The sequence below is a fragment of the Gopherus flavomarginatus genome, chromosome 4 (genome assembly GCF_025201925.1).
Source record: "Gopherus flavomarginatus isolate rGopFla2 chromosome 4, rGopFla2.mat.asm, whole genome shotgun sequence".
Classification (NCBI taxonomy): Eukaryota; Metazoa; Chordata; order Testudines; family Testudinidae; genus Gopherus; species Gopherus flavomarginatus.
In genome coordinates, this window is record NC_066620.1 from 61,107,301 (window position 1) to 61,130,467 (window position 23,167).

At 39.0% G+C, this 23,167-nt stretch overlaps 1 protein-coding gene across 5 annotated transcripts in view; it reads right to left on the bottom strand.

Moving 5' to 3' along the window:
- The window catches only part of BABAM2 (BRISC and BRCA1 A complex member 2), a 337,614-nt gene that overhangs the window by 278,788 nt on the left and 35,659 nt on the right, over positions 1 to 23,167 (bottom strand). For all 5 annotated transcript variants that reach the window (XR_007773757.1, XM_050948585.1, XM_050948586.1 and 2 more), the window contains exon 3: positions 18,072 to 18,148. Coding sequence is in view for 4 of the 5 variants with exons in the window: in XM_050948585.1 (XP_050804542.1) it covers positions 18,072 to 18,148 (77 nt within the window). In the remaining variant the exon portion in view is untranslated. The remainder of the gene's footprint in view (positions 1 to 18,071; positions 18,149 to 23,167) is intronic.

Sequence of the window (23,167 nt, forward strand, 5' to 3'; positions counted from 1 at the left end):
AATAGGCAGTAACTCCACAAGCTCTGCATGTAAAATAGATTTTTGGGGAAGTAGGCATGAAAAGAAAGAAGCCAACAGCTAAAACCTATTATGTACTATCAACTGTGTAAAACCCATATAGCACAGTAAAACTGAAGACAGGAAAGTAGTATATAAAATTCTGTTCACACAGAGACAAAACCTCTAGGTGTTTTTTAGCTTTCAAAAACGTGTGTATTAATTTAGTGCCGAAAAAAATAGTGGATAAACAGCCTTCCAACCTGATGTCCTCTATTCAGTCATGGGACAGGTAGAGGATGGGAACATGGAGGATCTGTAACTGCTAAAGTTCTGCAAATACGTCTCAACACTCATTGAAAGGTGCCACCTCGAGAAGCAGAGTGGTCCATAGATAGAGTGATTACGAGACCCAGGTTCTATTCCTAGTTCTGATGCTGGCCTGTTGGATGATCTTAGTCAAATCACCTGCATTCTCTCTGCTTCACTTTCTCTCATTCGTAAAATGGGGATAATGACATTAACCTCCTCTGTAAAGCACTTTATGAGTTCCACAGACAAAAATGATATGCAAGTGCTAGGTATTCTTATTATAGGGATGAAGGCAGCTCAGTCACGATGGGCTTCAATCCTAGGTCTCCCTGCCAACTAGTGTGCAACTCATGTTTTTTATTAATGCGAATGCCTGTCCACTGGAAACTGAAGTAGAAACCATCAAACGCATTTCAGGTAAGTCACCAGACCAGCATCACATGGAAACAAATTTCGTTCACAGCGCTCCTAGGGATTTGAAACAGTGACCTAAAGCTGAAAGCTTCTGTAGTCTATGACTGAACCACCCAATCAATCCACTAAGAATTTCTATACAATGTTTTTCTGTTTAATTTTGTTTCAAAACATAATGATGAGCTATAATCTATGTTGCACTGGGATTTGATAGGGAACATATCTGAAAACAGCTACATTGATTGAAATAACTTTATGCCCATTAAGCTGGAACAGAAAGTTGAAATTTCCCACAAAAGAACATTTTGTTTTGAGCAGGAGGAAGTGCTTTGTTTCAACTATTGTAATATAGTAGTCATATGTAAACAAAGAGCTCTGATAATTTTTCATCAAAAATTTAACTAAATCAGTAAGATACTACAAAATGTTTTGATTAGGGTTGTTGATTAATTGCGGTTAGCTCAAGCAATTAACTCAAAAAAATTAATCACGGTTAAAAAAAATGAATCACGATTAATCACACTGTTAAGCAACAGAATACCAATTGAAATGTATTAAATATTTTTAGATCTTTTTCTACATTTTCAAATATATTGATTTCTATTACAGCATGGAATGCAAAGTGTACAGTGCTCACTTTATATTATTTTTTATTACAAATATTTGCCCTGTAAAAATGATAAACAAAAGAAATAGTATTTTTCAATTTACCTCATACAAGTACTGTAGTGCCATCTCTTTATAGTGAAAGTATAACTTACAAAATGTAGATATTTTGTGTTACATAACTGTACTCAAAAACAAAACAATGTAAAACTTTAGCACCTACAAGTTCACTCAATCCTATTTCTTGTTCAATCGCTAAGACAAACAAGTTTGTTGACATTTACAGGAGATACTGCTGCTTGCTTCTTATTTACAATGTCACCTGAAAGTGAGAACAGGCATTCGCATGGCACTTTTGTAGTCAGTGTTGCAAGGTATTTACATGCCAGATATGCTAAACATTCATATGCCCCTTCATGCCTTGGCCACCATTCCAGAGGACATGCTTCCATGCTGATGACACTCGTTAAAAAAATGCATTAATTTAATTTGTGACTGAACTCTTTGGGGGAGAATCGTATGTCTCCTGCTCTGTTTTACCCACATTCTGCCATATAGTTCATGTTATAGCAGTCTCGGATGATGACCCAGCATGTTGTTTGCGTTAAGAACGCTTTCACTGAAGATCTGACGAAACACAAAGAAGGTACCAATGTGAGATTTCTAAAAATAGCTACAACACTTGACCCAAGGTTTAAGAATCTGAAGTGCCATCCAAAATCTGAGAGTGATGAGGTCTGGACATGCTTTCAGAAGTCTTAAAGGAGCAACACTCTAATGCAGAAACTACAGAATCAGAACCACCAAAACAGAAAAATCAACCTTCCACTGGTGGCATCTGACTCAGAAAATGAAAATAAACATGTATCGGTCCACTCTGCTTTGAATCGTTATCGAGCAGAACCAGTTATCAGAATGGATGCATCTCCTCTGGAATGGAGGCTGAAGCATGAAGGGACATATGAATCTTCAGCGCATCTGGCACATAAATATCTTGCGATGCTGGCTACAACAGTGTCATGTGAACGCCTGTTCTCACTTTCAGGTGACATTGTAAACAAGCAGACAGCATTATCTCTGGCAAATTGTAACCAAATTTGTTTGTCTGAGTGACTGGCTGAACAAGAAGTAGGGCTGAGTGGAATTGTAGGCTCTAAAGTTTTACATTGTTTTATTTTTTAGTGCAGTTATTTTTTGCACAAAATTCTACATTTGTAAGTTCAACTTTCATGATAAAGAGATGGTACTACAGTACATAGGTGAATTGAAAAATACTATTTCTTTTGTTTTTTAGAGTGCAATTATTTGTAATCAAAAATAAATACACAGTGAGCACTTTACACTTGGTATTCTGTGTTATAATTGAAATCAATATATTTGAAAATGTAGAAAACATCCAAAAATATTTAAATAAATGGTATTCTATTACTGTTTAACAGTGAGATTAATCACACAAATAATCACAATTAATTTTTAATTGCACAATTAATCGTGATTTTTTTTTAATTGCTTGACAGCCCTAGTTTTGATTTCATAAGAGCAGCATTTTCCAAACGAAATCTGTTCAGTCTGAAAATTTCTGACCTCTAAAAATATGAAAACATAACAGATATTACAATCCAACCTAAATATTAACTGTATATGCAGTAAATGTTTAAATCATTTATAATGTCATCTTTTTTAGTTGAGAAGCACCAAACCTAGGAATCACCATCCAGGGGTTTTACTCCCGGAGTTCTTCAATTCATTGCCTATATAATTCTGTGCAAGTTAGTTTAGTTATGCCTTCCCTTCCCACCCACCACATCTATAAAGTGGGGATACTTTCCTACTTCACTAGGGAGGCTGAAGACGAAAGCTTTGATCCTACAATGAGCTCCACAAGTGAATCCCTGCAACTGTGCTGAGCACCATTTAAGTCAGTGGGATTTAATGCAGGTGCAGGGATCTGTCCATGCACAGCCCATTGCAGGATCAGAATCTGAACTTTTAACATCTGTAAAGCACTTTTAGGTTCTTGGAAGAGCTCATATGTTCAAATCAATCAAGCCTCCCAATATCTGTGTAATATCCTTATTTTACAGATGGTGAAACTGAAACACAGAAAGTTGTATGACATCCCCACACCCAAAGGTCACAGAGCAAATCAATGGCAGAGCCAACACAGAACACTGATTGCCTCTCAGTCTTGTGCTATAGCTTCTAGATAAGGATCCTCTGAAATGCAACCCTTTTGAGTTTAGATATTACCCAATTACTATTTGAATAAGATGGAGTTTTAAAATATACACACTCTATGGTAAGAGGTAGAAAATTTGCAGTTTGACACTGTTGCTCTGGTTGCCTGGTCAGGCACTGATGTGCTTACCTATCATTTGTGGCCATAGAGGTCTTTGTTGGTGACAGCATTAGTGCATTTAATACAGTTTAGACTACTGCAATACTCTTCTCTACAGTTTTCTGGTGTCTACAATTAACAAAAGGCTGTTTTCAGGATTGTCCTTAACACCACACAGCATAAGCCAAATACCCTATGTGTGAATCAAGACTCCTAGAGGACAGTAAAATTCTACATTAAAATCAATGCCCTCCCTCTTCACGTAGAAAGCCCTTCAGAATATTGGACTGAGCTCTCTCTCTCATTATCACCAGCTGAGGTCACCTTAAGTTAAACCCCTTATCACAGTAGCACATAAAACTTGTCATACTGTTTTTTTCAGCCACTTTTTTTCAAATCAATCCTGAAAACACAATAATTTTCCTCTTTGCTTTCAGTCATTAGTTCGATGCTTTCAATGGGATTTATGCATTGGAAAGACAAAGTAGGTGAGGTAGCATCTTTTATTGAACCAACTTGTACTGGAGAAAGACACAACTTTTGAGCTACAGAGAGCTCTTCTTCAGGTCTGGGTAAGGTACTCAGAATGTCAACGCTAAATACCAGATGGATCAGATTGTTTAGCAGTTAACACATAGTGTAAGAGTCCATTCAAGGTGAAGAATACAGAAGGTATAGATGTAGTTCCTCCCTTCCTGCTGCTGTTATTAAAGAGTTTCCCGCACTCTGAGGCTGGAAGACACACCCCACAGGCACCTCTCGAAACAGGGTGACCAGACAGCAAATGTGAAAAATCGGGACAGTGGGTGAGTGGGTGGATAATAGGAGCCTATATAAGAAAAAGACCCAAAAATAGGGACTGTCCCTATAAAAATCGGGACATTTGGTCACCCTATCTTAAAATCACTTATTGAGGAGGAGTTCCTCTCATATGGGAGGACCCATACCCTTATGTGCTGCCTATGGGAATGCCAGGAGACACCCAGTCATCCAGCCTAAGTACTAGAATGGTACAACATGAGGTAAAATAGTTCTCAATTTTTTTTCCATAATGTGGATCACATGTTACCAGGCAGATAGTTTTGTGCATGCCCAGCCCTCTCATGTTTGCAAACAAAAGAAGGGAACCAATCATATACTGCATCATGTCTCTTGCAACTACAGAAATTACTTACATGGATAAATAATATTAGAACTGTATTTTTTGATTCTATAATACAATTTAACAGATGTAAAAAAGGAATGGAATCATCTCTGTGGATGACCAACAAGCACTCAACAGACCAATCTGAGAACTGCTGTGGTGGAAGAATGAATTAACATTATGCACTTTTATTTTTTTTTAAACAAAAGAGGGATTAAAGAAACACCAATTTATGACTACAAGAACTTAGGAGTGATTAACTTCTTATGACCAAGGACATTAGTTATTATAAACAAGCCATGAAAAATTACAGCCAGATAATTAGAAGTCTCACTTAAACCCAGAAAACAAAGAAAAATAAAGTTTAATGCTAAAGCATTAATGTTCATTTTTATCCTATTTTGTACTACAACATACAGAGGGCTGAATTCTGCTCTCAGCTTTGCATGACAGATATAATCTCTGCTATTCAGCTCTCCTTGTGTATACTCCTAAAGAAACATTCATCCAATTCCGCACTCAAAAGCCCCACACAGAGCACAGTTGAAGGGGTCCCTCTATGGAGTCTGTCAGGCCCACTACTGAGTCACCTGAGGAAGGGTTCAAACAGAGTATTGCAATGTATTCTTTCTCCAGAATAGCTGAATTTGCTGCCTCCAACTCCTCCTAACTGTACCTAGCTCAGTTTCTTGGAACCTGAACCAACATCTCTGTGTGGCAGCATGCTGTACCTGCCATTAGACCACCCTCAATGTCTCACTAGCTACTGCTACCTCATGCATTACCTACTAATCAAATACTCATCTATTCCAAAAGAATGTATTTAATTTTATAAATGGATTTTGAAAGAGAGTGGAAGAGCAAGAGAGAGAAGAAAACTGTCATTTTCATACTATCAGTTTTAAAACATTTTCAGAATCAAGAGCAAGTTTAAGGCTCAGTAATGAATTTGGATAATATAAGCACCGACACTACGACTCCACCGCAACAAAACAATTATTAATGAAAGTTTTGGAGGTCATAGCTGTGACCTGCCTTGGACATGTTAGATTTTCTTTTGTGCTGGAAGATAGAAGAGAAGTCCTGCTGCATGAAGTGCAAGTAAGTGGCCACACTGCAGGAAAAGATATGTGGTCTGAAAATGGAAGTTTCAACACTGCCCAGCATCCAAGAAAATGAAGACTTCTTGGACACCAAGAATCCAATACTGTTGCCGCAAACACCACAAGAAGAGGGATTGGTGTTAATAGAACTGGAGAGAGAAAAAACCAAAGGAACAGACTGGCAATTTCTGACTAAGAGAGGAAAGAGCCAGAAAGCATTCAACTTCACGTAATCAGATACTCAAAAGTCAACTGTCATGGAACCTGTGTCTAGAGGAATAGAACAGGAAGCTGAGGGGACATACATGCAGTATGAAGCAAGTAGCCACCACGAGGTATTCTTCAATCATCCTAAGAATTCAAACCACAGTCAACAATAACTCTATATTAAGAAGAGTGGACGCAGAATTCAGCAAGGAATACAAGGAAAACAGGATGGTGTGCTTTTTCCCTGGAATGAAAATATGAGATGTAACTGCAACACTGGACAGGTTTATGAAGTTGTTCTCCATTAGTGATGATACATATTGGAAGCAATGACTCAGCATTGTGTGGAACAGTGCATATTATAGAAGACTTCAGAGATCTTGGAAGGGAGCACATTCAAATGATCTTTTCAGACGACTTTCTGGTCCCACAAGTGAGGGAAGGCAGAAAATACTGGAGCTAAACCCCTGCCTGCATCACTGGTGTGATGTTGAAAGTTTTGGTTTTGTGGGGCACTGGGCCACTTTTCAGAGGGAGACAGGGCTGTACAAACAGGACAATTTGCATCTCACATATATGGGTGCTAATCTTCTCAGATGGAGACTAGCTGCAGGAGCCAGGAAAGTGAATAATGCAAGAGATGGGTGCAATGGAGGCAGATGCAGTACAAACTCAAACTCAGTGTGCCAATAACAGATTGAATCAGTGTGTCAAAGACCATGAAGAGAATACATTTTTCAGTTGCTCGTATACCATCTGAGTAACAAGTAAGAGAAACTGGAAATTCTCATTTAAAAAATTGGCATTACTGAAACTTTGTGGGACAATCTGCATGACTGGAATGTTAAAGATCACGGATTAAAAGAAATTATAGTGTCTTTAATGTAGGGTGCCACCTCTCACCACTGCCCCCTGTATCCTTCCTAAAGAGATTATTAGTAACTCAGAAAAACAGGATTTGAAAGCTTACAAATCAACATGCTAACAAATCCCAGGAGGGGGTACTGGTGGGGTCTTTAACAGACTGCCAAATCAAGCCAAATAACAGGATGAGTTACTCCTTAAGCACTTGTCTAAGAAGTCTGAAAAGAAAAATTGTGTTATGGAGGATTTCAGTTTGGAAGACATGCTAGAAGCCACATGCAGTCATCATTAGAGTTTCTAAAAATTATAGATAATTTAGCACAAAAGGTATAGCGTCTAACATGAGGTGACTCTATTTTGGACCTTATTATGATGGATAAAGATGAATTAATCACTGGACAAGGAATTGATGGTTGCCTAGGAACCAATGATTATGACCTGATTATATTCAATATGGACAAACAGAGAATCACAACCAGTAACATGTATACCCGGCACTTCAAAAAGGCTGATTTCCCAAAGCTGAGGAAAATCATGAGCAAAATTAATTGTGAGGAAAATCTGGAGCTCTTTAAGAAAAGTTTATTAAATGGCCAAAAAGTTACAATACAACAATCAAGAAAGAGGACAACTTTGGCTAAAAGCCCATCCTGATTGAGTGGCAAAATGAAGGCAGCAATTAGAAATAAAAAAGCAATATATAACAAATAGAAACAGGGGGAACAGATGGTAATCAATATAAATTAGAAGTTATGAAGCGTAGAAAAGTGATATTGTAAGCTAAAGACATCAGGGAAAAATCCATGGCTTGCAGGACTAAGGACAATAAGGAGGTGGATTGGGGGCGGGGGGTTAGCTATATTAGGAACAAAAGAAATCCTAAGAATGGCATAGGCCTATTACTACATGGAGATTGTAAAAATATTAAAAATTATGCAGAAAAAGGCAGAAGTGTTCAATAAATATTTCTGTTCTGTCTATGAAAAAAAGCAGGATGATGTGCTTGTATCACATCAGGCTGATGAGTAATTTTGAGACCATTAGAAACTGAGGAGGACGTTAATCATCATCTACTAGGGATATACATTTTTAAATCAAAGGCTCGGATAACGTGCGTCCAAGAATCTCTGACCCACTGATGATAATATTTAATAAATCTTGGAATATTGGGAAATTTCAGAAAACTGGATGAGTGCTACTATTGTGCCAATATTTAAAAAAGGCACATAAGATGACTTGGGAAACTACAGACCAAACAATCAGATATCAATCCTGAGTAAAATAATAGGAAAAGCGATACAAGATTCAACTGATAAAGAATTAAAGTCTAGGAATACAGTTAATGCCAGTCAATGTGGTTTTATAGAAAACAGGTCTTGTCAAGCAAACCTGATTTCATTCTTTAAGGCAACTGCAAGTTTGGTTGATAAAGATAACTGCATAGATGCAATATATTTAGACTCTGGTAAGACATTTCACTTTGTGCCACACAATATTCTGATTTAAAAATGAGCAATATATATAATCAATAAAGCACACGTTAAATAGATTAAGAACTGGTTAATTGATAGATGTCAAAAAGCAGTTGTCAATGGGAAATCATCATGGAGGACAGATGTTTCTAATGGGGTTCTGCAGGGCTTCTAATGGGGTTCTTCACATTTTTCATCAATGTTCTATAAATAAATAAACAAATATAGAATCAGAAATACTGAAATTTGTGAATCAAAGATTGGCAGAGTAGTAAATAATGATGAAGACAAGCCAGTCATATGGAGAGTTCTGGACCACTTTGTAAGCTGAGACCGTTCAAACAAAACACGCCAAATGCGGACACCAGAAAGTTATACACCTAGGAACAAGTAATGCAGGCTATAACTTCAGAATGGGGAGACTATATCCTGGAAAGCAGTGACTCAGAAGAGGATCTAGCGGTCATAGTGGACAAGCAACTCCATGAGCTTCTAGTGCGATGCTCTGGCAAAAATGGCTACTGGGATCCTTGGATATATATACAGGAGAGGAGTGAGATGATTTTGCCCCATATACAGCAATAGCAAGAATGATACTCAAATACTGCATCCAGTTCTGGTTTCCACATTTTAAAAGGACATTGAAAAATTGGAGAGGGTGCAAAAAAGAGCCATAAAAGTTATTCAAGGGCTGGAGAAAATGCCTTACAGTGAGATTTTTAAAGAGCTCAATCTGTCTAGGTGATCAAAAACAAGATTGAGAGGTGACTTGATCATCATGTGTAAGTACTTTAATGAGCAGAAAATACTGTGTACTACTATGTTGTGGAAGATATGCTTTAACTAAACACAAATTAGGTTTTAATCAAACACAAGTTATTGGGTTCAATACAATAACTGGATGAAATTTAATGGCCTCTGATTTACAGCAGATCAGACCAGATAATCTAGTGTCTATTCTGGCCTTAAACTCTATTAATCTTGCTATTAAGAAAAATGATACCACAACTAATTACAGTAGTGACTTGATATAATACGTGTTTAAGAAATTTGTACATTCTTTATTCTTGAAACATGTTATTTTTTGTGGGATCTGTAAAGTAGAAGGACAAATCTGCAGTTAAAGCATCTTCCTAATTGGTAATCTTCTTCCATACTCAATTAGAATGCTAGAACATCACCCAGCCCAAGTAAGCAAAACGTTGTTTTGCACAACCAATCTTCAGCACTTCTACATCAGAAGCAAAGGAGAGAACCTAAAGAGAAAGAGAGAACATATATACAAACTCTCTGTGTTTTTGCAGCCCGTGTAGTTCTGGGGATTGGTGGTGGGATACACCAATACAAAAAGATACAGCAAGACTGTTCTAGATGGCAAGAGCTGCTGTTGCAAAACATATAGCTAAGATTCCGTGAAGGAAGAGAAATAGAGCCAGTACCAGAGAACCAAAGTGGGGGAACAGTGATAAGATATGAGACAGACTGGAGCAAATACTTGTAGAGTTTTTAAATAAGAGCAATTTTGTACTAGATCCTGAAGTGAATGAGAAGCCAGTGGAGGTGGCTGTATTCATCTGGAAATGCGAGAAGGTGGGAAAAGTTACTTGGAACCAACAGATCACTAATAATGAGATCTTTGATAGAACTGGCCTACAGTCTATGCCAGGGTCCCCAGACTTTTCATAGCCATGCCCTCCTCTGCTCCCCACCCCGGACATGAACAGGACTAAGGGGGCCAAGGCTGGGGGCAGAACTGGGGACAGGGCCAGGAGTGAAGCAGTGGCCAGGGGCCAAGGCCAGGGACAGGAACAGAGAGGAAGTAGGGACCACAGCAGAGCTGGGGGTGGAGCAGGGCTGGGTGGTGCTCCCTCCCTGCCCCCATGAGGGCTGGTCCAGCCTCGCCGCACCAACTGAACATTCCTCTGTGCCCCCAGGGGGCCGTGCCCCACAGTTTGGAGACCACTAGTCTATGCAGCCTATGCTGAATGTTCACAGGCTTTGCCGATTGGGGCACGAGGAACGCACGCCTCAGGATCGTCTGCCAAAGGTTGTACTCTATGACCAACTTAAGAACCACCCTGATGCAGAGGAAGGCCAATGCTCTGATACAGTGACAAGGTCAAGCAAGGTCTCAAGAAATCCAGTATTCCCACTGACAACTGGGAAAATCCTGCCCACAATCGCTCAGTTTGGAGAAGCCAGGTTAAGGCTGGTGCAGTTACTGTGGAGAGCCATCAGAGAGCCCAGGCTGAGGCTTGCAGGCAAGCCATGAAGCAGAGTATGCTTCAACCACCACCTGGTGAGTGAACCTGTATCCACTGTGGGAAGGTTTGCTGATCACACATCGGGCTCTTTCCCCATACCATTGATAAGCAGCACTGATGGACCAACTTTGTCATGTCTCCTTTCATCTGTCAAGATATTGGAGGGCCAATGAGAAGATGGGCAGTAGATTTCCGAAGATGTTGGTAATTGGTATGAACATAAAAAAGAGAAGCAATAATCAAAGCAAGAGAAGATGAAGATATAGATGAGGATTTCACCAGACACAGAGCAGAATAATGATAAGTAGAGTCAGACACTGAAGGAGGTATGTTGAATAAAGAGGATATATACCGTGGAGGCAAATGGGAGGTCTGAGTCTAGGACAGCAAAAAAGGAGGTGGAATTGTCTTGAAGGATATTTCTCTTGTTTAAAAAATAATCTACTGTCTGAAAACTTTGGATTAAAAAAGGAAAGACAATGCCGTATGTTTACTTGTTCAAGGCACACTGAAATTGTGGACAGAGAAAAGTCAAAATGTTATCTAAGTCAAGGGCATGCTAGAGATAGAAATGAGGGAAAATGATTGTTTAGAATGGAACAGCAGTTATAAACTAGAAATAAGATGAAATAAAGCAAAGAAAAAATGAGGCTATTATTGGAAGATTCCCAGTGGTGAGATTTAATAGACAGTGAAAGAGTATCCCCAAGTAGAAGAAGCCTGACAACTGGGCTGACTATACAGGAACCAAGAACTCAACCAAGCTCAAGCAAAGTATTAACCACCTCTGGTGCAAAATATTCAAAGCTTTATATAAAATACTGGAAAAACATGCTGCAGCCTAATTATGGAAGTCTTTCAAATCATACTTTAATTTGAAAAATTACTTTTTATGACTTTACGTAAACAAAAGAATCTAAAGTAAAAATAACTCCAGATAAGCAAATAAATCAGTAAAGAGGCAAAAACGTATCAAGAGGGTTCAAACAGTTTTGCAGAACCAATAAGCAACGAACAACATAGGATCTCACCTTGAAGAAACAGGCCAAAGAGGACTAGAAGAAGAACCTATTGCACTAGGAAAAAGAATGAATACAGAACTATAACATGTCCTGAGGGGAACATTACTGCACAGGCTGGTAAGAGCACGATAGATTGGGTGATCCACTAGTATTTCCATCGCTAGTTTCGTGATTCAACTGAATAAGAAACGGTGAGACAGAAATCGGACTGAAAAAATTTTTAAAAAGAAAAATTAGTCTTCAGAGGAGACAAAAAATGCTCTTCACGATAAAGGAAGAAAAATGAAGTGGTGAGAGTAGAGCTCAGATCTGTAAACCACTCACAAAAAACAGTGAAAATCAGGAAGAATAAGATAAAAATACTGTAGTTCAAGAGGCCACAGAGAAGAACAGTAGCATTACAAGGGCAACACATTGTTTAATCACCGTTAAATTCCAGATGACAGCACTCAAGGACAAAGAGAGGCACAGCGCCTGAAAAAAGAAATGTGAACAGCATAGAAGAAAATTCTATCAGAATTTCTTAGCAGTAAAAAGTAGTGAAAGCTTTTGAGTGAAAAAAAAAAATCAGAAACAAGACAACACAGGATTAAATGAAGCCAAAGTACAATGATCCAGGGACTGATAATTAAAACAGGGCATTAAGAAATACTAGAATTATGGTTATCATTCATAAAAGGTAAAACCCAACCAAAATATTAACAAACCTGCTCACAGTGAACACTTCTCAAACAATAATTAATTTTTCAGAATAAGAAGTTGCCCCGTACTTCGCATATGTGGTAGCTCAGTTGCAGCTCCATAGTTAAGACAGAGTTTTGCCCTTGAAGCAAGGATGCAATCTCCCCGTTATATGTTATCTGATCGTTTTTGTACATAATTATGTTAATAATGGGAATATTACAGACTCTTCAAAACTTCCCATATAGTTGAAACCTTGTGCATAGGCTACATTTGAAGATCTTTTTTTAGGATTAATCGTCATTTCTCCATTATTCTTCATAAATGAAAGAGGCTGAATAAGTAATGTTCTAGTTCAGAGTATTCCATGAGGAACTGTCCTTTTTCAAAATGGCTGTCATCTATTATTGTCAATGAAACTGAGGAAAAAGACTGCCCTCAGTTCAGCTACCCTTCTTAAATTGCCCTCCCAAGCTCCCATTTTTCTCAGTGGAAAGAAGGTCGCAGGCTGTCATCAGCTAAGATGGCTACTGCTTCCATTCACCTCCTCCTAGGGTGACTAGACAGTAAATGTGAAAAATCAGGACGGAGGTGGGGGGTAATAGGAGCCTATATAAGAAAAAGGCCCAAAATTTGGGACTATGCCTATAAAATCGGGACATCTGGTCACCCTAGCTGCTCCTCACACTGTTCCTCTCCATCTCCTGATAGGACAAAAGGCCTATCATTATTCCTGAGAGCAACTTGACTTAATTCCCTCCAGGAGCAATGGAAGGCAGTGGCTATTTTGAAAAAACATCTTAGCTGAGAGCAGCCAATAGTCTCATGCTCACTGGGAACAATGAGATGTGACAGTCATTTTGAAAGAGGACAATTCTTTTTTTCTTTCAAGGAAAAAAACGATAACCTAATTAAAAACAAGCATTATACACATAGAATTCAGAGTCAAAAATTAGTCTTTTAATTGAAATAAATATGAAAGTTGATTAAGGAACTCAGTACAGCAGCCTCTATGTTACTTGATATTTAAGACATTTATTTTATATTAGAATAGGGGCTGGAATTTTGACCAAAGACAATCAGGTAAGCCTCTATATTTGAAAAAATGGTATTTGTGAAAACTGACATAGGGTATTTAACAGCAATGCAAAGCAGACAGCACCATGATTTTAAGGTCACAGCTGAAAGACCGTTTCATACCAAACTGTGGAGTTTAATGGAACACCATAGAACAATGGAAGAATGAAGGTCCAGGATGACCCCGCTATGACTTTAATACACACTTATAAGGAGGTTAAGCCTGACGTTTAAACCATTAAGGCATCCACCCTGTCATGATCATAAAAACAACAAAACAAAATTATTATTTCCCCGTCAGAAGATGAACTGTCTATAATTCTTCAAAAGAACACACTTTTCAAATTAGTAATCTTTTATTAAAATACATATGCAATATAGACAAACTGATTTATATTTATGCCTGATATAATACAAAGTGTTCTCCAGTATAAGAGGCTCTTTAAATGAAGTAAAAAACAATGGAGATCCTCAAGGCCTTATTTGGGCTGGTGTCAGATAATGTTCCAAGAACACCACAGCAAGCAAAAACTAAAAGCAAAAGTGAACCGAATATGAAATCTGAAAGAATAAATCTCCATTTGAAACTGAAGAAAATTATTTAAATGATAGGAAAGGCCATTCTGAACTGCTTAATGTTACCAAAGCTGTCAAAAACATGACTTTAAGTTGCTGGCCAGCATCTACTGAATTTGCTACAAGTACATTTTTTCCCCTTTTTCAAGGAGGAAAGCAACAACAGTAACAATTGTGAACTTCCTGATATTATGGAAAACAAGACTGTGACTGTACAGCTGTACTTCCCTAAATAAGTATGCCAACCGCTTTCAACACATTGGGACACAGTACCAGGGTATTTGCATTGTGGCAGCAGTTATGATTGATGATCCGCACAAACCTGATCTGTTGCAAAGAGGATGTAGCACAAACCACAAAGAAACCAGACACTTCAGCCTATGTTTGGCACGATACCCTGGATACAGGAGATCCTGCTCATTTCAGCCTACCTTTTTCTACTGCCAGATTTTGCAATCTTCCTTTGCAGAATTATTCTGCCTTGTAAAGATAACAAACAGATCTGGCAACAGACTTCGGGGAGTTTTTACAGATTTCTTTTTGCCTACAATGGTAGGCTTCCCCCACAGTGGTCACAGACTTATTTATTGAACTCTAAATTATTAACCCTTTCTTGTGCCCATTGGCACAAATCTTTATTGTGTGAGCCATAATATTGTTTTATGCTATGAATGATTCATAAGCATTTTTAAACTCATAATGCTAAGAAGAATTAACACTTCAGTTAATCAATTATTATTAATAATCTGAAAAATCAATTTGTCTGAACAAAACACTTATTTGCATCACGTTCCTTATTCAGTTAGTGTACAGGTTAACAACATGATTATATGCAGGTATTGGCTGTTTTGGTTTTTTAAATCATGGAAACTGGAAACACGGTGAATGAAGAAAAGCTGATTTGATGGCATTTTCATCTTGATACCAAAGTTCAATGCACACGCCACAAAGATAAGCAAGAAGGACAGTTCTAGGCATACTCTTCCAAAACTACCTGTATTTACCACTATGGACTTCGTACGCCTACTTCCTTGCACATCGCTCGCTTGTTTGTGAAATCTTCCCTCATCAGGAACAACTCTGGTCTCTCTGTACTCAAAAACACTCACTTTTTTTTAATCTCTCAATGAACTGTTTGAAAACAGAGCTCTGCAGGTGATACATGAGGGAGCTATTATATTCCCACAGAAACGATGGTAACAGTCTCAATCTTGCTGTTGCACTATTAAGATCCTTCAGTGCAATCTGGCAGTGGCCACAAAGCAAGTCTTTAACATTGTTTTACGGCACTTAATATATGGAAGTAGGTTGTTCAAGGCTTTAAAATGGGGTTGAACTTGCCATCTGGACACTGAAGAATTTTATTATTACTTTTAGCTAAAAATGGACATCTCTCTAAACAGAGAGACTACAGTGTACACAAAAGTAAGGAACACTAGTTGACACAGTTGTCCTCCTCATATACTAGGAAAAAATACCACCATGTCCCAAAGTAGGACACCTCTACCCCGATATAATGTGACCCGATATAACACAAATTCGGATATAACACAGTAAAGCAGTGCTCGGAGGGGGAAGGGGGCTACGCACTACAGCAAGTTCAATATATGGGTTTCACCTATAAAACGGTAAGATTTTTTGGCTCCCGAGGACAGCGTTATATCGAGGTAGAAGTGTATGTACTGAAGGGGTTAGGCTAAATTCATGTTGGAAATATCCACATTTATGATGCTCCAGTGTGTTCTATGTAATCTCTAGCATCCAAGATTCTATTTTCATCTTTCTGAAAACATCTAGCCATATTTCTGTGATGAATCCTAAGCAACATTTTGGTACTTTTAGAACAGCAGATTAAATATACACTTCATCCTGACAGTCATGTTAGAGTCTAGGCAGACTATAATCATAAAAATAGAAAAACAAACAATTTCATGGCCTACCTAAAGTAAATTCCTGGAATGATAGATTTTGCTGTCAATGTCAAACTACCATTAAAATATTTGTAACAATATAGAATGTTAACTCTGTTGACTGCTGTTTGTAAAAGGAGTATGGCTTCTAAGGTACTGTACAATCAGATAAAAAGTCCTAATGCATACTGAAATACAAAGAAATTCTCCTCAGCATTTAAACTATACCACATACTCTCTAGATAAGTGTGACTACCAGAGTACAAACAACATGTTTTGTGAATAAAATAGGTACTATCCATCTGCTTATTGACTGGCCTAAATAAAAAAATATGATGACCCACCTCTAATTACTAAATAAAATTTGAGAGGCAATGATGAATTTCAGAAATGCCAAGTGAAAACTTTACAGATAAAAGCAAAGCTACAATAAGCCAAGCCAGTAGACCACACTGAAATAATACAGTGTTCCAACTTGAAGACCTGAGGAAATTAGGGTGCAGCAAGCTAGAGTGTGAACTGACAGCACACTGGCTACTCCACACTATCTCCCCAACTGAACATTCTTGCTATGTACCAAAAGTGCCCTCAGACAGTTCAGCTTAGTACAAGAGTGTTCACATAGTGAGTTAGTGCAGAGTAACTTGTGACCTGTAAATTCACACCCTAGCTTGCTGCACACTAAGTTCCCATGTAGAGAAGCCCTTAGGTTATATAGCTGCACCCCCTACCAGGTCCAGCTTTGGGCTAGCCACTGCCTCGGTTTCTTCTCACTTAGACTGAACCTCCCAACCTCTCAGCTTGTTTTGGTTGCAGTGATAACCTGCTACAAAGACCTGGCTATTTAGCTAAGTCATTAAAGAAAAAGTGCCTCTTGCAGGATATTCAAGTCCAAAATAAACACAAAAGACTCTTCTGTCCCATTAGTCTCAAGCTGGGCCTAGGCACTCCTTGGTCCTTTGAGTCTCTACCAAGCAGCAGCTCCCCATGGGTTCATATCTGCATTCTCCCCCTCAGGCTCTCCACAGGCTTCTGTCTTATCTCCATCCCAGAACCCCTGATTTAGCCACACAATCTATCATGTGACTAATCTCATGCAGGTGGAGAAAATAAGTGTTACAGGTGGGACATGACCAATCACGCTTAAAGGGCAAGTCACCCTGTGACAGGCTATAAAAATTGATTTGAGACAGACATATGGACACTTCTTGATCATTACAGCTGAATGAACACTACATGAAATTCCATGGAAGTGTAATCGTCACAAGTCAGATACATTTATGGAAGCAAAATTACCACCATGAAACAATAAAGCAAGTTTTTATATGCATTTGATAGCCAAGATAGATCAGTCACTTTATTATTGCTTTAACGTTATCCCTCCTCTCAACTTTTACCATTCTTCACCTGCAGCTGAATGGAAACGGAGAAGATGAAAAAATTCTTTCCTGTCTTCTAAAAACATGAAAGGAAGTAGTCTCGTATCTAATTTTTACACTCAAATACCCATTCAACAATGGGAGGGTCAAAAAAACCAACATCTATCACTAGAAATGGCATTTAGAAAGGAAGATCTGATAGCCAAATGAGCTCTGAAAGTATTAATCACTAAAACCAAATTCCACTGCTTCACCCAGCATGACAATCTGCGCTAGTTATTTGTGTCTTTATACAATACAACAAATATTGTAGCAGTAAGAAAATCCTCAGTACCAGAGAGGAAATCAGTATTGTCAACCCAAAGCATTCCAAGAGCATGAGTCTGGCCTCCAAAAATTATGACTATCTTAATCACAACATTTTAAAAAATAATAAATTTTGGTGTCTTTTTATGTTTTCAACCTTTTCTCTGCATCTATGAAAACTAGAAACTTATTTTTTTAAATGAAAGCTAAGATTTTCACATAGTCACATGACTCCAGAAGTTAGAGCTTTATGATGACACCAAATATCACAAGATTCATGATAAAATGGCAAAGTTTGAAACACTGGGAAATATTGAGTTGTTAGCACACAGCATCGTGACTGACATAAAACGAGGTGAGAGAAGTAGAGAATGGGTGATATAAATGGCTTTAACTTACATTTGAGTGTTTCTCCAGCATATGGGATATGCAACTTAAACCGATCACAGCTGGGTCCAGGCGTCAAAGAGGTACAGCTAAAATTGAAAACAAGGAAAGGAATTTCTAAACAATAGTGATAGACAGTAACAATGCTTAACAAGATACAAATGAGATGAGTGAGCACTACCCAGATGGTATAGTAGAAATTCTTATGGAAAGGCTGATAGTGTCCTGCTCTCCTCACATTTCTGGAAAAACAGGAAGATTAAATGGGGAGGGAGGAGTAAGCTACAATGCTGAAAGTTCATTCCATTCCATTCTGTCCATCCATAAATTCACACAAAAATGTGAGACATCTAGACCTGTCCCAATAAACAACAGTTTCTTTACCAGTCTGAAACACCAAAGGATCTCCCAGGAAAACAACTCCCTGATATGAGACACCTCACAATGATATACTTTAATCAGCCTCCAAAACCCACCAAACTCTCTAACTCATGTAGTACAGAAACAGTCAGCTCTCCTTGACTTACTCAACAGTACAACAGACTTATACTGCCTGTTTCCATCTTTGAAGAAACTGAGCTGCATTGTGAATTTAAATGAAGTAAAAATTCACTGCCATTTTTACTCATTTTATAGCTGGGGAAAATAAAACAGAGAGATTAAATGATCTGCCCAAAACCACAGTAAATTAGTGACATAGCTGGGATTAGAAATCAGGTGTTCAGGGTTCCCATTCCCATGGTCTAACAACACTAGTGATTGCACCATGTCATTATAGAAAAAAATATTTTAATGCGCATGTACAAAATTATTTTTATTACTGTAGCATTTAAAGGCTCCAACTGAGATTGTGTCTTATTGTGCTAGGCACTTTACAAATGCATACTAAGTTAGTCCCCTGCTCCAAAGAGCTGGCAGTCTAAACAGACAAGGCAGACAAAAGGTGGGAAGGGAAACAGAGGCCTAGAGAAGTGAAGTGACTTGCCCAAGGTCACACATAAGATCAGTGGTAGAGTCATGAATACAACCCATGTCTCCTGAGTCCCAGTGCAGTACCCTACTGACCACCTTTTCAAAATGGAAAAACAGGACATATGCAGGAGCCCTGCCCCCTGCTCCTCCTCTTCCCCCAAGACCCCGCTCCCTGCCAGAGTTGGGCAGTGATAAGAGCCCAAAAGCAGCCCCTGGTCTGTGTCCCAACCCCAAGGGCAGGTAGAGGGTCCAGGACTTCACACAACTGCCCAGGCTCCCGGGGCAGCTCTTTGCACTACACAGCTCTGGGCCTCGGAGGGAAGAGGAAGAACAGGTGGTGGAGCCTTGTGGTGAGGGAGGGCTAAGGCCCAGCCCCCCCCCCCCCCCACACACACACACATACATATACCATAGAGTCTGGCACCACCCCTGAGCCTGTGGCAGGTGTATAGCAGCACCGCAGGGAATCCGGAACAAATGCTGTCCTGGTGTCATTCAGCCTGGGACCAGGACTTGAAATGTACATTTTGGGACTGTCCAGCCCAATTAGGGATGGGTGGTCACCCTACTACCCACCGGCTCATGTGCATAATTAAAATGTGGGAAGTAGGATAGCACAGGGACACCTTACCCTGCACAGCAAGAGCTATGTAGATGCAAAATTATACCGATCTTGCAGCAGAAGAGAGGTCAGAGTGAGTACTGTACATAGTTAAGTGCCTCATTGGCATATTGAGAATGGTGCTTAAGCTCATTTCTCCTAAAATAGACATTCCTAAACTTTTTTGCTGTGTCCCCCTTTCTCCATGGACCCTCCCTCCTTCCCTGATGCCTACCCATCCAAGGCAGAAAGTGACTCACTGAGAACAAGTGGCTCACATCTGGGGTGGTGGCATGATCCGGCTGACTCCATCCCAGAGGAACCTACGGCAGCATGGAGTGGAATGGGATTTTTTGCCCTTCCTCCCCCATTCCCAGAGCCTCTCACACCCACAGGTTCGAGAGATAAAATACACAAGGACTGCAGCCAGCCAGGTGTCTGGGCTGTAGCAGGGAGAGCAAGCAAGAAGTCCCCAGTGGTCAAGTGGGGAGGAGGGGAAGAGGAGCAGGCTGCTGCCAGGGCAGGGTGTGGTTGCACTTCCCCTCATCTGCTGGAGACTCCCTATGAGTTCTCCCTTCTACTGCCCTGCTCTGGCCCAGACACCCAGCCAGCCACAGCCCCATGCTTCCCAGTATCCTTATTGCACCTCCCCCAGCACAAGCGGACATGCCCTGCAGTTTGAAAACCAATGTCCTAAAACACATCCATTCTCTCCCTGCACCCCACCTGTTTTACCTTGCACTCAGAAAGCTAAGTCGAGGACATGCAGGGGCTTCAGATTGACTTTTGCTCACCATGCTACATCTATTGTTTAACCTTATTTGTGCCCACGTGTAGCCTCTACCTTGTGTTCTCTGCTACGCACAGAGGGCTTGATTCAATGGGTGTAGGATCAGGCTCCGAGAGAGGACTTTCAGCATCAAAGTCTGAGTGTAGTCAGAGTAAGAAAATACCATAGTTGTGGGGTTTGTTTTGGTTTGCTTGTTTGTTTTTTAAGAAGATAGATTGTTCTTACGTGCACAGGTAAGAACATCAAGGTAGAAAGGAATGCTCAGTGTCACTGCATACACAGCTATGACTAGAAACATAACAGTTCTCTCCTCTGATTATGAGTATCTTAGCCTATAGTTTCAAAGCATTTCTAAGGCACCCATCACCATAGCATCTAAACCAAACCCTCATGAGTTTAATCTTTTTTTATTTTATTTTTATTTTTTAAGCTTCTACACTAACACATCAACAGCCATTAATATTTAATGGCAATTTATTGTGAAATATCACAGGTCATAGAGGTCCTGTCACTCTTACCATTAAGACAATATATTTTGGTAGCTTTTAAAACGTGCATCAAAATTTCTGATTTTGCAAATACAACCTTTACTTTTAGCACACTAAACAATTTGGAAATACTTGAGGGAAAAGTACAATATACAATTACATTAAAATAAAAGAGTGATCTGATGATATTAATGTCCCTAAAAGCAACACTAAGTATTTTTCCTAGGTTATTATAGCTCACTTAGCATGTTTTTAAATTTTACTGGTTTAGAAGTGATGGAAAGTGACAGCTTTCACAGTCATTTTTTTAGCAAATTACCCCTCTTTGACTACGCTACACAAGAGATTTCAGACACTGTGATTGGCTGAGTAACTAAGCAAAAATCTTTCAGAGATGCATCTAAAGGGAACTAGTTACTTCTCACTAACAGAAAGGAGAAAAAAACTATAAAACAATTCACAATTTTGATACAGAAAGTCTAATAGAAAAAACCAAAACTTTTTAATAATTTTCTCAATAGGACAAGTGCTTACATACCATCTGAAGCTGAAATTAAAGTGCTGAATGTATCAAATAGTTTGTCACAAGAGATGCTAACACAAGTCGAACAGAATGGAATGGATAATAAAACTGGATATACAAGCAGCCCATCCTGCATGCCAATGCAAGGGAATAAAGAGATGTAAGTCACACTCTTATTGCATTGCGCTGATGTGGCATACCACTGCTTCAAGTGCCCTGCTATGTCAGGTTGGCAGGAAGAGGCATGGTCTTGGCCCTGACCCTTCTAGGCTAGGCTTCACTGGCATACTGGGGAGAGTACACTGCACCAGCTACAGACATGTCAACAGTGTACTCTCTCTACAGAGGGGTGAGGCTATGGGAAGTCCAGAGTTACACCTCCCTCTAGGCTGCTCCAAAGGCTTTGCAACAATGAACCACTCCCTTCCACTCCCCAACCCCACCGTGCCTCCCAGACAGACTGTAAACTTATTACATAGCCCTTAATTATTTAGGCACCAATCCTGCAAGCACGCACACATGGAGCAGTCTCACTGAACTTAAGAGGGCTAATCATTTGGGCAGGTGCAGGATTAGAGTTTTAATTGATAGTCTTCAGGCATTTTAAAGAAAAAACAAGGTACTTAAATACTTTTAAGGTAACTAAAATAGAAAAAACATGATTTTATATTGCCATTTCTGATAAACACTCTAACTATTCCAAAGTATTGATAGGTACCAATTATACTTTATTGCAGAAGACCTGATTTCAGTCAATATCATCAAGAATAAAATAAAAAACCAAAACACACAAAGACTCTTAACCTTAATTGAGGTTAAACACTACCTTCTTCAGCTGTCTCTCTGCTTCAAGTTTTCCCATGTGGCCAGACAAACCAGTACCTGTGCTGTCTGCTGATGACATTGTGTTAGAGGCCAAACAAAAGGCTGTAGACTCATCTATTAAATGGTGTCTGTCAGCCAGTTTGTAAGTAAAATGGTTGTCGCCAGATGACTGAACAACCATCACAACCTAACAAAAAAAAAGAGAAACATGCAGCCCAGTCACCAGAGCTCCTCTTGCCTCTTTGTTGCATATAATTATCTTTGTTTAAAATCACGTGCGGGCCTGAAGAAAGCAACGCGCTTGAATATACACCAAAAATGAAAATAATGATTTTAGATTCCAAGGCCAGAAGAGACCATTGCAATCATCTAGTCCGAACACCTGGATAGCACAGGCCATACAACTTCCCCAAAGTAATTCCTGGAGTAGAGCTTTTAGAAAAACATCCCATCTTAATTTAAAAATTGTCAGTGATGAAACAATTTATCAAGGATCACTGAATTCTCCAACTAGTCAAAATTTACACCTTTTTTCCAGTCTGATGTCCAAGTCATTAAAGTAAGTATTATGTGTGGTGTTCTATTATCAATATACAGTAGTTAAGATTATAACCAAGTTACAGTATGATCTGTAGTTTTAAATCCAACACACACGAAGGCATGGTCTTGCCTGAAAATTGCTAAATTTACTTCAAATACTAAGGAGAATTATTCTACAAAGTCTGAAGAAAATTATTCTAAAAGTTTCTGAATTATAGGTCATTAACATGTTACCATGCTTTGAAGGGGACTTGTATTTAATGTTACTTTGTAGTCCTCTAATTAAAAAAGTACTTGTTATCAACCCTTCACCATTCAGTTACACCTCACTGAAAATGTGCACAGCAGCTATGTTTGAAGAAAATAGCT